This window comes from Hippoglossus hippoglossus, chromosome 15 (assembly GCF_009819705.1).
Source record: "Hippoglossus hippoglossus isolate fHipHip1 chromosome 15, fHipHip1.pri, whole genome shotgun sequence".
Classification (NCBI taxonomy): Eukaryota; Metazoa; Chordata; class Actinopteri; order Pleuronectiformes; family Pleuronectidae; genus Hippoglossus; species Hippoglossus hippoglossus.
Genome location: NC_047165.1, coordinates 20,867,967 through 20,886,223, shown reverse-complemented (window position 1 = coordinate 20,886,223; position 18,257 = coordinate 20,867,967). Strand labels below are relative to the sequence as shown.

General features: G+C 41.1%; 1 protein-coding gene across 3 annotated transcripts in view; it reads right to left on the bottom strand.

Annotated features, from left to right (window-relative positions):
* Positions 1–243: 243 nt before the first annotated feature.
* ttc7a (tetratricopeptide repeat domain 7A) overlaps positions 244–18,257 on the bottom strand; it is a 54,269-nt gene continuing 36,255 nt past the window's right edge. For 2 of the 3 annotated variants that reach the window (XM_034608693.1, XM_034608695.1), the window contains 2 exons: positions 15,771–15,973; positions 244–1,923 (listed from right to left, as the gene is read on the bottom strand). In XM_034608693.1, coding sequence (XP_034464584.1) covers positions 1,705–1,923; positions 15,771–15,973 — 422 coding nt within the window. In that variant the 3' untranslated portion in view covers positions 244–1,704. The remainder of the gene's footprint in view (positions 1,924–15,770; positions 15,974–18,257) is intronic. The other variant, XM_034608694.1, reaches the window with a different exon arrangement.

Below are 18,257 nucleotides of genomic sequence, written 5' to 3'. Positions count from 1 at the left end.
TCACATCAGGCAAGCTGGGAGAGAGCGAGAGACATAGAGAGATGGAGGAGGAGAGAGAGAGAGAGAGAAAGGAGGAGGAAGAGGAGGAGGGGGAGGGAGTTTGGAGGCAGAAAACTGTGCTGGCAGTATTACATAAGCCGGCAGCCCGGTCCCACTGCTCACATTAATGTGGTTAGGCACTCGGAAGTGATGTCCATTAGTCACAAGTGACAAGGCAGGTGAAGACGCGCCATTCAGCAGTGATTTTTAAAAGCCATTGTTGTTTATAATGGAGAGCATTACAAAGAGATGAGTCAAAAAAACAACACAAATAACACACACAGACTATTAGGGGATGAGTCGCCTACTGTACTGTACAAACAGAACAAACAGAACAGGGACTGATAACACCCCAGAGGGATGGTCTTCAACAAGCACACATGCATGAAAATACATAATGCAAGACACGTACACTATGAATACACATATAGACACACACACATAATGTGGAATGATAAGCGAATTTAGGATCATATAGGAGCTCTCATTTGAGGATGAAAGGGTGGTAATATCCCTCTGTGTGTGTGTGTGTGTTTGTGTGTGCGCAGATAAAAGCTGTGTCAATCAACTTGATCATCAAAAATACATCAGAGGCTAAGATACAGATGAAGTGGAGCTGCTGCTGTTCTGACTGGGAGCCTGTACATAATCCATGTATCTGCATTTCCACATATAACACAACAACATACTGTACAGTCTACCTCAAGACGTAACCAGCACATCTTTGCAATTTATGAACCATTCGTGGGAACATTTTCTGATTATTAAAAATATTACATTTGTAGTATGGTTGAAATAAACTCATTCTTTACTAATAACTCCATAGGAGATGTTCATTGAAATAGTACTTTAAACATTTGTCTATACACCCCTGTTACCTGCATTTTCATGTTGATATTAATTATTTTCCATTTTTTCATCCAACATTAGCTCACTAAGATCAGATGCTATGAATGTACAGATGTAGTAGTTCTGGAAACTTACAGGATCATCATGACACAAATCCATTTTTGCCTGAGACTATTCAGTCCAGGAGACAAATTATTTGTTACATGTCCTGTTACCAAAAATGTACTTATTTGAAGGAATATTAGAAGGTTTTGCCTTCTTGCCAAGAGCTATATGAGAAAAATAGATCTCATTCTCCTATTTGTACATTAAAGACTGGCAACAGGGAAACAGCTAGCAAGGCCGCACCCAAAACAATGACTGTATATTAAAATGTGGGACATGACAGGAGCACAAAAGTGAAGCCAAAATCTGGTGTATCAATGGGATGTTGATAACGTGGTTCCACTCCACGATCACTGCTGCACAGACTCTGGCTCCAAATAAGATGGTGGCACCTGGGTCTGGGATACTTTCGCTTCATTTTTCTACATTGGGAGGAAGTGGCGACATCATATATAGACAGTCATTGGTCCAAAGATGAGGAAATCTCTTAACATCTGTAAGTAAGTGTAAGTGAAGTGCTGCTGGCTCTAGCTTTATATTAAATGGAAGGATGCTAGAATGGTTTCAATTCTCTCATTTTACGCTAGGAAAAAAAGCAAACAGGTCTACTTCCTTAAATGTCAAACTATTCATTGCACCATGTGTACAATCATCCAGCCAGAGGCCAATTCCTTAACCTTCACTCAGACCTCCACCCCAGGCCAGACCCCCTCAGAGCTCCCTGAGAATGATCGTGAAGGGCCGGATGGGGCAAGACGCCTCAAGCTCCAGTGCCGTCAAGAAGCAGTCGGGGGCCTGGCTGGCGCTCCGAGACTGCAGGGCCTCACCCAGGCCGCTCCACGCCTCGTGAGAGGTGCTGTGGACCTGAACTGCATCACGCAGGATCTTCTCCCCGAGGTGGACACGCCCGGTTTTCACCAGCAAACGACCCTGGATGGGAAGATAGATAGAGGGATAAAAGAAGTAAAATGTTGCTTCAAAATGTTAATACAAAATGTTATATCAAGTTGTGTTCCTTGAAGTTCCTGACATTTTTATAATTTTGGAATAAAAAGTAATTAAACACTGGTTTAAAATGGGACAAAGTGTCATTTAATTGTTGAAATAAAACTCAATTAACCCAACTTCTGAGTTAAGTTACAGGATAAAAGCTGAACTATGGCTTGCTCTCATTTTCAAACCTCAGAACCTCATTTGTCATGTTTTTTCAAGTTCCTGAATATCCAACTTTAAAACATTTTTCTTTGCTTGATAAGATCAAGTAAGCAGATTGTGGCTTTTTACAAAAAAACTAAAACAACATCTTGGATTATAATGCCTGCTGTCCTGTGGACTAGTTTAGTACAAAACAACAATAAACTCTACCCCACTTGACTAGAGTCATGTTCATCTGGAACTGTACAACTGAAGGGAGAAATAAAAATCAATAGATAAGAGGTAGCTCTCTGCAGAGAGATTGTGCAGTACACACACACACACACACACACACACACACACACACACACACACACACAAACAAACAAACAAACGTGAAATCCATGCTGCGTTCACTAACAACACGGAGGAATCAAACCAAGAAGACAATCATGGGTATCCCTGAACAGACATGTAGCTTCCTGAAGTCTGGGTTACAATGTTACTGTTTTACTGTTTTACCTTCTGAGCATGTGACTTCACTGGCAGCAGTACTGATTACAATGTTATAAGAAATAACAATTGCAGCCTACTGCAGTCTTCAGTATGTACGCCGGAGAATGTCTGCACAGTTGGGTCCAGACTTTGCCTCTCACATATGAAGAACGCAGCAGGAGATTGTCCAGGTCAGACGTGTTTATAACACAAATCAACACAAAAGCCAACCTGACAAACCAACCTCTAAACTGCAATAACAGAGTCCTCCTGGGACGAGTAACTGATGTACCTACTAACTTTCATTACTGAGTAATGCATTTAATTCCCCAACACGGGTGATCACTTTCAGTACAAATAACAGGCAAGTTCAAAAACTCTGAAAGTATCCTTTTACATCTAAAAATGAACAGACTTCTGCACAATAGAGGCAGAAAAATCAACAAGAATGATCTAAAAACATTGGTATGTACCTCTAAAGAAGATGTTATTTTTGTGTAGTGTTCATTTGCAGGGCCGTGCTGGGCGGTGATGGTGGGTATGCATGCAAGCTCCACACTCTGGTTTTATACTGTCTCAATGTACATATTGTATGTATGTGTGTGTGTGTGTGAGAAGTATATAACTGGAATTTCATATTAAGTGTATAGATGTATAAATTAAATAAACAGCCATTATGTTTCAGGGTGTGTGTGTGTGCGTAAGGAAGAATATATGTGAGCGAGGGAGATTACAGATGATATCAATTGTCGCCATTTTAAAGGTCATACGGAACTTTGTGTGTGTGTGTGTGTGTGTGTGTGTGTGTGTGTGTGTGTGTTCTGTCTCTTCAGAGTTCAGCTCAGTTGGGGTGCCGTGTGTTTGAGGACCCAGTGGAAAAGGCGTCGTGCAACTGACCAACAGCATGGAGTCAAATCTGTCTTCCACACAAACATACTGCACATTCACACACACACACAAAAAAAGCTACAGTGTCACAAGCACACAAGAGGTGACACAAGCACCCCTCCCTCATTCTGACTATCTCACTCACACACACACACACACACACACACACACACACACACACACACACACACACACACAGAGAGCTGGCCTGAGGTCAGACAGACAAGTCTTGTTATACAGTCTCTACTCACAAGCTCCAGATTAATTGGGCTGGAATTCACATAGCTGTCTAGAGGCTCTGATTCAACTTTCAAAAGAGTACACACACACACACACACACACACACACTCTCTATTCCTCTTTTCTCCTTTTCCTCATTGCTGCTGTGTGGAAAACACAGAGGAAGACTGAAACTCTTGGGTATGGAGAAAACCTGTCACAGGATGTACACACAGGTTTACCAGCTTGTGTGTGTGTGTGTGTGTGTGTGTGTGTGTCAGTGTGGGTGTATGCCTCTGGTGTATGATGTATTCCTTCCCACTGGTTTGGCCACTAGTGTCCACATCTTACTGTCTGTGCTCTCCAGCCTCTCACAGGGGTTACATTGTTCCAGCGTCTCTAGCATAAACACAGTCGGCTACTAGGCCAACACACACCAACACACACATCTGTGCGGCATGTCAGTTATGCTGGTAACCATGGAAAAGTTGATCATTGTCAGCAGCTCAATCAAATAAATTCTACTGCATAGTGTGTACTGTGGTCTGATATAAACACTACGCCGACAGGAAAAACTTACAGCCTAATACACGCACATGGCAACAAGTAAAACAATGTCCATTATAGACAGAGCTGGTTACAGGATGTTGTTGGCTTAGCTTAGTAGGGTAGCTAGCCTGGGTCTGTTCCAAGCAAATAAACCTAAATAAAAAAAAACTCTGAAGTTGTTTTAATTAAACTATTTTAAAGTTGTATATGTACAGACTTGTTAAAAATGCCAAATGTTGACTTTAGGGAAGATTTCTGCTGAACCCTATTTCCTGCTCAGTCTGTGCAGTGTCTCAGGCTACAGCACCGTTGGCTTGTCAGTATGTACAAACAGTATTTGGCTCTCTAATATGATGGTTTTAAACCTGATAATTTCTCAGCAATTCATTCCACTACTTAGTTACTGGGTTTGCCGGGTAAGTAAGTCAGCTTTGGTGACCCATATATTCACTGTGCTGTGCTTTCTCCGGAGGAGGTGCATGTGTGAACGCAAATGTCCGAATGAGAGCCTCCGAATTATCTGCGGACTTTCTCCGCCTGGCCCCGCTAGAATAAAGTCTGCAGAAAGTCGGGAGAATCCAATGTAAGAACACAGCAGGGGATCCCCCGCTGGATTCACAGCGAGCGAGTGGGGGAGTTTATGGCGCTTGAACACGAATAATAAAGAAAAAAACTAAAAGAAAACAAGCAGTGACATACACATAGAAGTTACCGACAAGATGCCAAGAGAGTTTGTGGTGATAAAAGCTGTCATCAGTGAAATCACGTGATCTCTGCAGTGGAATTAATACGTTTCTTCCAGCCTCTGCCTGCTGCTCCACCTTTCGCCTGAATAATGCAGAGGATTTGTTGCTGTTGTTAATGTGCCTGTGCAGAGAACCTCCTGCTATGTTGTGCATATGTGAGAAGCAAACTAGAGCTTGCTTCTTTCTTCCGTTTGATTGAGATGATGTTCGTTCCTGAGCATAAGTAGTCTCGAGCATATCCCCGCTGGCTACAATGTAAGCAAGTCGTACGCCAGCTACAGTTTTAATTTGCCCAGCTGGCTCTGTGAGAAGTGACCAAGCTTCTGATCATACAGATGCAATCATTTTACTTTTCCACTTTCTGACATGACCAGGCCTTAAGAAAATATCTTGCGTAAGAGTTGATAATGTCGTAATGCCAATGTCATGTACAAATGTTGGACTGAAATCGATGTTGAAATCTGAAATTTATGCTATCTCAACATAAAAAAAAATCCACTGTGTTATAACCAAAGTAATAAACAATTTATTTACGTTGGAGCAAAAATCAGAGAGAGATAAAGAAAACAGATTTTCAGGGAACTTGAGAGAGATTTTCATTCAGTGTGAGAACAGAAAAGGAGACACAGGTCATCCACTAATCACAGGCAGTTCAACCTTGGGAAAGACCATTGACAGTAACTAAAGATGGACAACATGAAGAAAATGAAGGCAAAACATCCGAATCACCCCCTGGTAGCTGGCCACAGTATCTGTCATAAACTCCACCTTCTCCATGTTAGTTGATGGGACATGGACCACCCTTAAAAATCAAGCAAACTTAAAAATACATATTTTCATTTGAGGTAGTTCTTATCACACTGAGGAACGCTCCAGTGTATTTTTCCAGTACGTTTGGTTTTAAATATTTGGTGCTATAAAAATGAGCTGAGAAGAATGATTGACAGCTGAGACAGAGTTAAAATTAATTGTCGGAAGGGCCTCGATACCACGGCTCAACTTCATGATTACTAATGCGCAGACTCTGGCTACCAATTATGTCTTCCCTGTTAATATACAATCAAGACACTACACCCCACATTGCTTCAGATTCATCAAACCATTGTGGTCACTGACATTAGTATGTTAATGTGAATGGGTGAAGGAGACTCACTTTTAAGTGCTATTTACAGTATTGTAGATGCAACCATGCAGAAAATGAAAGTGAGTGGGAGAGTGAACAGATTAAAAAAGGAAGTGAGTGAACGAATGTGTGCTCAGGAACATTTAGATTGCTCCCGCATGTTTTTGGCATCGCACGAATAAAACTGTTATCTATTGGTTTTGCTTTAATTACTCGCAGCCATCTGTCTGCAGTTTTACCTCAGCAGATCCCATCAAGCTTGGCAGCATAGGTTTGTTTCTTGTCGTGCCATTAAAGCACAACTGAACTGAACTGAGCCAAACTGAGCAAGTGGGCAGTGCAGTGGTGTTTCAGGCTGAATTTAAGCAAACTTTTGAAATGCTGCAGCAACACACAGCATTTAATTAAGTGTATACTTCCATCAGATAGATTAAAAAGAATCAAAGCTTCCCGAATGTCAAACGCAAACACAGCCAACGTAGATTTGATTATGGAATCGATTAGAATCAGGGAAATTAGATTTTGTTTTAAAGTGTCAGTTAAAGTATTTTATATTTTATACTGTACAAAGACAAAAGGAGTGCTTTGTAATAATCAAACATACAAACTACGGCTAAGCAGACACCACAGATATTTATTTATGGGACTCATATCTATTGGATAACTTCTTTATGAGAAAAAGCTAATTTTCTTCCTTAATTAAATCATAGTTTGCATTGAAAATTCAAATGCAAATCCAGCTAATGTTTAAAGCCACACGCTGATCGAAAGCTATACATGCTTCAATCAAATGTGTGGTTGGATGTGGATCCAAACCAAAAACATTTCTTTTACTCTGTTCTATGGGTTACTGGGTGTAAATTGATTGGAAAATCTGCCATTTCATCTAATCACAGTTAAATATACAATAAAATAAAATGTGTAAAATGGTCCTATGAATCATTTCCCAGAGAAAAAAAAACACAGGAATTAACATCTTTCTAGACAGACAGCTGAACTCTAAATATAGACTTGCAATCTGCTGTTGTCAGCCATGCTGCCTACAGAGCCAAGGAGCTACGACTGACCGAAAAAATTGGAAAATAAGACTGAGCCAATAAATTGTTGAGTCTAGATTCAAGGTTAGAAACAGTTCTGCAACGGTTTCAGGCTGTAAGTGGTCAAGAGTGTGCGTGGCATGGTTCAGGTCCACAATAATGCAATGTGACATCCAGAGGGCTTGTAATGACACCCAGTAAACATCTACTACACACATACTCACAGTGGTACGATGCCCTGCCAATGACCGAGTAAAAGCGTTTACCTGAACCATTAATCTCATCAGTGGTTAAGTCTGGGCAGACAGGGAAAGCTAAGGTGAGAGGTGAGCCAAGGGTACTGTTTACTTCAAACGTGGTGGCTTTAACTTTCCTTAATTATTAACCTTGTTAAGTGCTCGCTACATCGACACCTCAACGTTTTGGGAGCTAAGGTGCTTTGCTGATGAGTCAGATTAGAATACATGTGTCAGTGAAATATAAAGCTACAGCCAGCATTCCATTAAATTCAATTAGTGTAAAGACTGGAAGCAGGGAAAAGGGTGGTCCAGATACATTGTGTTGATCAGAGAATGTCAGAGGCATTGCGCTCTAACCAGCCAGGTTTGCAGTTTCCCCCTGTTTCCAATGTTAATACAAACAATTTTCTAAAAGTCTTCTGGCGGCAGCTTCATATTGGGCGTACAGGCATAGGAGTGGTATCAATTTTCTCATCTATCTCTCAAAAAAGGAGGTATTTCCTCCAAAATTATAATCGTATCTATCTACCTATACCTACTTAATTACCTATCTATCTCAAATGAAAATACTGTGTTTGCTTTGTGCATTTACACACATGTACAGACATATGTGGAAACGTTGGAAATTTCTCTCTGACCCACCAACTTCTAAGTGAGATTCAAGAGGTTATATCTTATTTAACACTTTTACTGAGCCATCTTTTGTGTTGTTGGCATTATACTGACCATGCAGAGCTTGACATATTAGGCACCTTAACCATGATATTCACCTGCGTGGCATGTTTCAATGGCAAATAGTATGTGTATCTATTCCTGTAGTTTGTGTTTGTTTGTGTGTGTGTGTGTGAACGAGTGAGAAAAAAAAGAAATGGCACAAATACAATGAATCAAGAATCAATTCCCAAATTGCGAAGAGCACCACCTCAGTCATCATGACACACATATTTACGTGTGAAAAACACATATGGAAAGACAGCAACAGGAAACAAGAGGAAGAAGGAATGACAGAGAGAAGTGATACAGGAGCAAAAGAGGAAAAGAAAAGGAGAAGTAAGCAATGAGGTAAGGGAGTGTGAGCGAACAAGAGAGAGCTAAAACGGGAACAATGAAAAGAAAGAAAAAGAGATGGAGAGAAAAAAAGAGAGAGGCGTCAAAGAAAAAGGAAAAAATAAGTGAGCCCAGATGAGCCATACATAGCAACGGAGGCACCAGCCAACTCCCAATCGTCTCCCTGTTTGCAACCCCGAGTCTTTCTTCCTCTCTCTCTCTCTCCCTCTCTGTGGTTATCGGAGGTCTTGCTCAATAGAATATATTTCCGTGGTTGCTAGGCAATCCCATAAAGCAGCGAGAATGAGCAAAGTGTTATAAATAATGTATTTGCATTATCTAATCAGCTGACAACCACCCCCATCCACACACACGAGGAGAGAGAGAGAGAGAGAGAGAGAGAGAGAGAGAGAGAGAGAGAGAGAGAGAGAGAGGGGGGCATTTGATAATTGGAACGCGATTAATTCAATGAGCACAGTCCTCGTCCTTGAGATAAGCATACATATATGAAGCTGTGTATGAATATGCTGGAGAGGAGGAAAAGTAAAAAGAGTGTGTGAGTGTGTGTGTGTGTTTGTCAGACTGACTCAGAGCAGGCCCCACTACAGAACAGGACGGATGGGGTGTAGAGGATGTTGGGAGTGGGTCAGATGAATTTCATACCATCGCCTGAAGAAAGGCTGGGCCGTGTTTCAGGATCAGATATCCATCGGGAACAGACACACATGCACAGCATGCCACACATACACATATGTCCACCAAATACTGTAATGAGGTTAAGAGACCAGCAAATGTTTAAAAGCTAATCATGGCTAATTCTGCAATAGACAAACAGAATAAATACTTGGATTTAAACTGTGGACTGCAACAACCGAGACTTTAAATTAGAGAGTTGTCTTTAACCATTACCACACATACACAGACACACACGGATACACACAGCATACCATAGGCCTATACTGGTTTCTCTCACTAACACACCCTCATCCATCCAAAAATACTCTAAAACCAGCAGCTGACCAGAGCAGTGAGTCACTGTCTGATCATTGCCTTTCTCGTTCTCTCTTTCTCTCATGCACACACTCGAAAACCATGTACACAGGCCTGATGGCAGCATACAGAGGTAGAGTGAGTAAAGTGGTTGGCCCTATGTGGTGACTGTGAAAAGATGGTGGTGGTGTGTTATTATGAATCACACCTCCTGTACATCTTTCCATCTACTGTGGATGCTGTGGAGAAAAGTACGACTTCACTCCACACTCTGTAGCTTAGGTGAATGTAATTGAAGATGTCACGTTAAATGCTCTAAAAATGTACAGGAAACTTGGCCATCAAGGCCAGAACAATGTCTACGGTATTAAAAATTAGAAGCAAGAACCTTTCTCTCCCCCATAATAACACTGTCAGCTGTGTAATTATGGCAAATTACAAAAATAATATGAATAAAGTCGTTTTTTAGAGCCATGTTACAGTGGCACATATTCTCATATAATGTGTTAATAATACATTTTTCATAATGAAAAACTGAGAAATTGTAAAGGAATAAAGCTAAGATCTTTTGTATACTAAAATATACTTTACTTAATACAACTCCTGATAACTGGACAAAGCTGTATAAGATCTGAAAAGGCATTCTAGGAAAGAACAGTATGTACTTTTGCAGAATAATTGCTCAAGTGTAAGAATATCGTCCAAGAATATCATCAGAATTCCCCTTAAGGCAGAGCAGATTAAATGGGCCACCGGCACACAAAGTGGTCACAGCAGATATAGTATAAAAATAAATGCATGAAGCCAGAGCCACTGAGTAGCAGCAACTGCAGATTGTATTCTGGCAGGCTGATGCAAGCCAGAAATATGGGCAGTGCTCCAAATAAAAATGTCCTGCATAGCGTCCCACTTAGACTCCATCACGTTGTAAGGATGCATTTATTTACCATAATGCCTCATTAGCATGTCGAGTTTGCAATGCACAACATGCATAATTCTATATCAATCGATCAATCAATAACGAATTGTTCTTTTGTTTGTGTAGCCCATATTCACAAATCACAATTTGTCTCATAGGGCTTAACAAGGTGCGACATCCTCTGCCCTTAACCCTTAACACGTGACAGATGAGGAGAAAACCTTTTGTAGTTTGCACAAGGGAAATGGTGAACTGAGTGAGACTTTATAGTCAAAAGAACGGAGACCATTTGGAAAATAAAATATTATCTAGAAGTGATAATGGGAGATTAGTCCTTTTAAATTTTCACTTTACAGAATAAAAGGCAGGAAATTTATACTGTAATGACCTAAAGATCATTATTTAACATCAAGGTAAACAAACAAGGAGGAAGGAGAACATCGAAATGGTCAGAGATAGATGAGGTCCTTGGTGAGTTGAGAGGATACAAAGCATAGCCTCCAATGCTACGTTTTTTGATCTTGTAGAATGAGAACCGGCCAAAGATTTAGACGACCTTAACAACTGCTATCACTCTGTTAAGAATGGTAAGAAGGAGCAGAACATCATCGGCATATAGGGAACTTTATGGGAATCCATATTAATGCCCGTCACTAAAGAAGTGAGTCTTATCGCCTCCGCCAAGGACTTCAATGCTGAGCACAAACAAAAGGTTGATGATTGGACAACCCTGAGAAGTGCCTTACCTAACCAAAAATGAAGGGGAAGTCCAAGCACCTATGAGAACGGATGCACAAGGGGAATCATAAAAGATCACATCCACTTAAAAAAGTTATTAAAGTGTATTATTAAAGTGACCCTGAATGAGACAGCGATTTAGACAGCTGTGACAATTGACGATCACCAAAGATTTCAAAATCCACTGGGAAAGTACTTTAGTTTGTAAATCAACACGACATATATGTGGGGCATATAAAGTTAAGAGACATTCTAACAACACAGTGTTCCTGTGATCATATCACTGTCCTGATTCCTTACTCTTGATCCCTACTTCAGTAAGCGGCAAAGCTCTATGAATTAGAATCAAAATAACTTTACTCCTTGACAGGAAAAAATATTTACCTTTGGTAAGAGTCTTGAATGAAAATACTATTATTTTATTTTTTTCTCGTCTTCTGTCTGATATTGATCCTGGGCACATTCTGTGACCAACGTTTAATTGTGAAGTTATCAAACATAATCTGTCTTAAATAGACAGACATGCCTGGCCTGTTCTCAGCAATATAACATTTACCCCCAGGGTAATGCAAGAATACAAAAAGAGAAATGAAAACCCGAGACCACATGTAAGAGAATGGAACCTGTGAACACAACCTGACCCAAACCCTGAATACTTCCCCAAACGAAGCATGAAAATAAGTATAACTGTGCACTATACTCCAGATGTATACTGGATATATACATTGACAAAACTACTAACATTTGAAAGGCTGTAATGTAAAACTGGAAATGTAAGAATGGAGGGGAGATGATATCCTTACAGGCCACACCTAAGTGAACCAGCCATAATCAAAAGATAGGACTCACAGCAAAACCAAACAGGGGGCCGCAGTGTGTTACATGCAGCCGCTGAAGTCCTAAATGTTATTATTATTACATTTCCAAGGGGAAATTCAAAGTTTGTGGAACTTGCAGAACTGGTTGAACCGTGCAGAAATGGTTGAACCGTTTAATTTGGCAAGCCCGCCGAGTTCAAATACACAACTCACCATAAAAACAGAGGGCTTCGGTGTAATATGCAGTTGCCTCAATCCCTCAAGTCCTAGAATTCCATCTGACTGACCAGGTACATGGACCTTCAGAATTAGGGAGACCCACATAGAGTTAATCATTAGACTGTATTAAGCTGTATCAACCCTTTCCTTGCCTCCAGTGGGTTGAATGGGTGCCTCTAGTTGTTTAACGTGATCTGCAGCCGGCCATGAAACAGAAAGCCATATCTGACATCAGCATTTTTCCAAAGACTCATTTGACTTCGAGCTCATTTGACTTCGAGCTCAACAACTGACAAGTGGCTATGGAAGAGTGAGTCTTATATAGAAAAGATTCAATAATCTTGACCACAGACCAGAGGGAGGATTCCCCGATCCATTTCAACCTGTGGCTTTCCCTATCATCTTTGATATCTTTGTTATTTTGTTAGGGTAGAGTTTTTTTGAAGTGCTTCTATAGTGAATGAATTAGCCTTCAAAGTGTAATATTAGCACAATTTAACCTGCAGGAGTTTCTAAGGGCTGGTGCAACATGTTCTGCTGTCGAAGAAGAAGAGATCAATTTCATGATGAGTTCTTAGCGTCTTCTGACATTTGCACATAAACCAGGGAGAATCTCTGGTTTATTTCAGAGAATAATAAAATTATAGCTGTCACAGATGAGCTCAAAGAGAAGTCCGGAAAATGCTAAATGTCAGAGAAAATAATTATGTGAGAGGAATGAGAGAGGAATTGACTTGCTACAGTAACTCAGCTGACTAGTGAGCACTGGGAAAGTGAGCCATCTACAGACAAGCGGCTGAACAATCATATTGGTAAGCCCTCTGGACTTTGGATGGTTTGACCACTGCCTGCCTCAGACCCCTCCATCACAAAGTTTGGAGGGCATTAGTTAAAGGACGCACCTTTTCATCTCTGACTCTAGGTCTGCGTTTGAATCCTTCCCCTATGTCTGTATTTCACTGGTTCATTACACATACACTTTATAAAAAAAAAAAGTGTACTTACGTGCCAAATCCATGGAGGCACATAGTCATCTCTTGACACATGCACATGTGCCTGCACGCACATGCTCGCGTGCGCACACACACACACACTCAGACTAAGAACACAGCTGCCCTGTAAGAGACCCAGAGTAGGACAATGCCAGCTGGCTTTGGTTCAACTTTTCACCCCCTGGGATTGGTTCTCCCACAGGCCAAATATGGAAGAGACGCGTACCTCTGTCTACCCCAATGGGACTTCACTTCTCTACACACACACACACACACACACACACACACACACACACACACACACACACACACACACACACACACACACACACACACACACACACACACACTAAAGTGCACAGTAGGAACAAAAGCATTAGCCTTATGTGGTCACAAGGTTGCTAGTACTTGAAACAAAGAAATATCAAACAGCACATCTATGATCACTATGGAGACCACAGTCATGTGTATGCATGTGTTGTGTGTAAGCAGGTATCAGGTAGTGCAGGTCTTGGATTGAGGAATATCCCTCTCTGGTCCTTTCACCATGACAACAGAGAAAGTTCAAAGGTCAGAGCAACCGTGGTTAATCCAGTGGATCATCAGCAGGACAGACTGGAGCGAGACTGAGCGAGGGAGTGGATGGAAGTGGGTGAGAGAGGCTCTTTATTGTGCCGAAGTGTGTGTGTGTGTGTGTGTGTGTGTGTGTGTGTGTGTGTGTGTGTGTGTGTGTGTGTGTGAGTGGGAAAGAGAGAGAGAGAGAGAAAGAGAGAGAGAGAAGGAGTGGATCTGCTTGGATGAAAGAAATGTGGGGGAGAGATCAGCCAAGCGAAATCCAGTCTTTTAGGAGCATTTGTCATTTGTTGAAACTTTAAGTTTGCCTAACACATTTCAGAATATGACTGAGCTACTACACTGACACAGTACACTCATGGGAAAAAATAAAATCCACTAACGACAAACTAGCCTTGTACTAACATTTATGTATTTTCCCAGTATACATTTTCAGACTAAAATATGCTATCGGCTTGTAATAAGGGGTGATTGTTTAGTTTGATAGCAATGACTATGAGCAGCAGCCATTGGCTTGCAAGATAATATCATCCAAGCCTGGTTCATTAAAAAAAACACAAATATCATGAACTACCATTAATTTTGTCTTCTAATAGAGACTATTTAAAGGTAACACAATTTACAACCTTTAAATGTGCCAGCGAGTGAATATTAGTAGAAAAAAAACCTGCTAGTCTAAAAACAAGTCATCAGTCGACAGTATTTCTTTAAAGAGGGCTGCACATTAACAACGCAGAGCACTTGACTACAGGCCAACCTTCGGTACAGGCTTTTAAAAAGGAGGGATTTGTTAAGCTTCACCTCCAGCCCACCTGATTCAGCATAATGAGGTATTGATTAGATATTAAACATGCCAGAATATATTACAGCACTAATGAAGAATCACAGATATTCGTCTATATATTGATTGTTGAATCCTTTAAAAGAAAATATGTTATCTTTATGATTTTGTCATGAAGTAGTTTAGGTTGTATTCATGTCATTTAAATGGTATTTTGATATTTCCATGACTTTTTAAATTTGTAAAATCAACTCAAATCTACATAAAAAGTTAATAACAGAAAAGAGGGTTAAACACTTGACTTTTCAAGTTGTATCTTAAGAGTGTGCATGCGTGTGTGTGCATATATATGTGTGTGTTAGCCTGAGTGCATGCTTGTATGCATGTATGTATGTGTCTGAATATACATTATGTGATGTCCAGTCTGAAAGTCAATAAATTGAATACCTGAATGTGTGTGTGTGTTTTTGGACCAAGCAAACAATAACAACAACATTTTTATTTGATATGTAATTTAATCTTAGTACATGTTTTTTGGGCTGGGTGATATGACTAAAACTGTTATGAAGATACCATTTTTCATATCGGTTGATGTTGATGATTATCACGATAAATGTCAATTTTTGCTCCTGAAGGTTGTGGTTTAAAACTCTCCTTTATCAACAGACAATGACAATGTATTGAACTTTTGTTATATTGCTATGTTTATGCTACTTAATAACACTGTATTAAGTAGCATAAACATAGCATGACATAGGCCTAACAGGCACTGAACAGCCTTACAGTGGAAAGTCTTTGTATTTAGATGCAATGACTTGGCGTGTAAAGACATAAAGATCAGGCCCGATGACTCACATGAAACTACGTATTCTGATGAGTGCGTGTACTGTTTGTGGTGTGTTTATGTTTACGATAAGGAGATCTGACAGAATTAAATTTTGTGTAATTCCATTCAGTGGCTTTAAGAAAAACATTACAATTTGTTTGCATCTGTTTCTTGTGTTTCTGAATATACGTTACATGACTGCAGATGTGAGTCTGACTTAACTCTCATGTTCTTGCGTAACAGTGTAATGTAATTTAGTGAATTCAAGCCCAGCGTTTTCAGTGTGCATGAGTGTACAGATGTATGCCAGGCTGCATACATGAGTGCATGCATCTTTGGTCACTGGTAATCTAATAGCATAAATTGAGTGAGACACTTAACAGAACAGAATGTCATAAATTCTAATTTAATTAAGCAGCCTCTAATGCTTTCACTGTCTCTCACCATGTGCACCAGTATCCTCTCTCCTGTGGGATGGATGGCCAGGGCCTCGTCATACAGGCCTTTGGCTTCGTCCAGTTGGCCCCGGAGCTCGGCCAGTCGGCCCCGCTGCAGCAGCAGCGAGTGCGAGTTGGGGAAGATTGAGCTCGCTTCAGCTATGCAGAACTGGGCCTCCTTTAACCGACTGTCTGCCATGAACAGCTCCCCTGCAGGAGGAGAGTGAAGTGAAGAGGAGGAAGACCAAAGAGATACAGGAAAAAAAAGATGGAGGGTTATGAAGGGAGGAGAAGGAGAAAAGACAGAGATGTTTGGACGAGGGCAGAGAAGACAGAAAGCAAGGAGGGTAAATGAGTTTAGGAAAGGAAGCAAGGGTAAGAAAAGGATGATGAAGAAAACAGGGAAAATAAGGGACACAGAATGGAGGAAAAAAAAAAATTATTATTATTAATTCCCCCCCAACGATAAGTGAAAGTGACAGATGACTTCACAGTGAGTTCAACGCCATCAAGTTAAAATGTAAACTGTGCAGCGCTCAAATACAAACACAAAACACTACAGTTGGATGGACACATACACACACACACATTGAGAGAGAGAGTGGGAGCAGTGTAGTGCCTGGGAAGTCATGAGAGACTTGCCTAAATATGGCCATCGCATACTAAAGCTGCCTCCTTTCTTTGCTGCTGTTGGGAAGATGAGGACAAACCCCAGACTCACACACAAACACACACACTCACACACACACACCAGGGGACCCGCCCCTGAGGATGGAGCAGACCACTGAGTGGACAGGATGCTGTAGGAGGGAGCTGTCAATCATTCTGATGAGTGGACGCTGGGTCGACACCCAGATAAACCCTGAGAAAGAAAACCCTCGGCTCTGAACACAGACTGCCCTGTGAGTGTGTGTGTGTGTGTGATACAGAGAGATAGAGTAAGCTGTGCTCTGCAAATACATTGTACGTGCCGTCTGCTCCTGAGCGCTGTGTGAACCCATGTGTGTGTTTGGTAGCGGATGTTTTGTTTGTTTACCTGTGTTCCACAGATGCACAGATGGGAAATACTTAGTGGATGCATGCTACCTCATGTGAGATGAAAGAGAACCATTTTCCAGACTCAGGGTTCCTTATCATAGCTTCATTTCACGGAAAAAGGATTCAGTGAATGGTTATGTAAAGCCTTTTCCTGCTCATCACCTGAGCTCTCAGAAATGTTTTTTGCTATTAGATCAGTGCGTGTATATATACACTCCATTTAGATGTCTGTGTGTTAGAGTTTGAATGTGTATGTACAGCTCAGTGTGTCCGTTTTAAAGAACCCTCAGTCTCTCTCTCTGTGTGTGTGTGTGTGTGTGTGTGTTTTTGGTCAATCAGGATGTAAGATTGAGAGAGGAAGTGACCGATGTGAAGAGGAATGCTGGGAAGGAGAGGGGGTCACTGAGGGTAGGACTGTCTCTGCCGTCAGTGAGAGACACACACACACGCACACAGCTTCATGAGCGTGTTCTATTTCGCCTGTTCTCAGCAGAGGAATAGTAGGGTTCAAAGGTCAGACATAGAAAATAACCTTCAAATTACACCCGGCCACAGGGGACGTGACCCCGCGGCCCCTCCACCCATCCCATCCTCTACTGTAACACGCTGGTATTCTGGTTGCATCACTGCGCTCACTATGGATTCCCATTCCCATGCCTCGTCCACTCCAGCTGAGTGGATAGATGGAGTGTTTGTGTGGAGCATCTCTGTACTTCTCTCCCTTCATTTCCTGCGAATGCTCTGCTCTCCCATGAACTTCCACATGCAGACTGAGGGCTGAAGGGGTGGAAGTAATGGCCGTATGCATCACTGCCATTCTGCCCTTAATAGAGCAGTGGCTTCATTTATGCAGGTACAGCGCACACTCCGACATAAGGTATGCAGTATTCAATGGGACTGAAATGGCTCTGACCACTAAATTGTTAACATGTTTTTTATTTACCCTTGTTTGTGAAGGCAGAGGTAATAGAAAATGGCTGCAGCAGTCACACTAAATTATGTAGTTTTTAAACAAGGTTACAAATATATCATCTCCTGCAGGAATTGTTCTCTTGTAAATATACATATCCCTTGTGGTTAACACAAGGTTTTTTCAACTTTCATTATACAGAGGTGACCCCCAAGTGAATTCTTGTGACTGCAGTGCTCAAAACATGGAGAAAATAAATGTGTGTTCACATTGTACCAAGTACATAAACAATGTCTCGCTCCCCAGAGAGATTGAAATTCAACTAAGCTTGTAAGCAGGTCAGTAAGCTGTGTGCGACAGTCACAGCTTTTATAGTAGCATCTGTACAACAGTCTGTGTGGAGAGGATTTTCATTCAAATTTGCCATCAACGATTCTGACTTTTATTTTTGTCTGATCTGGAATTTTCGGATGAGGTCATCCCTAAAAAGGTTTCCATCCCCAATGGGAGCTTACATTTTTGGGATACTTTTGACATATATGGATA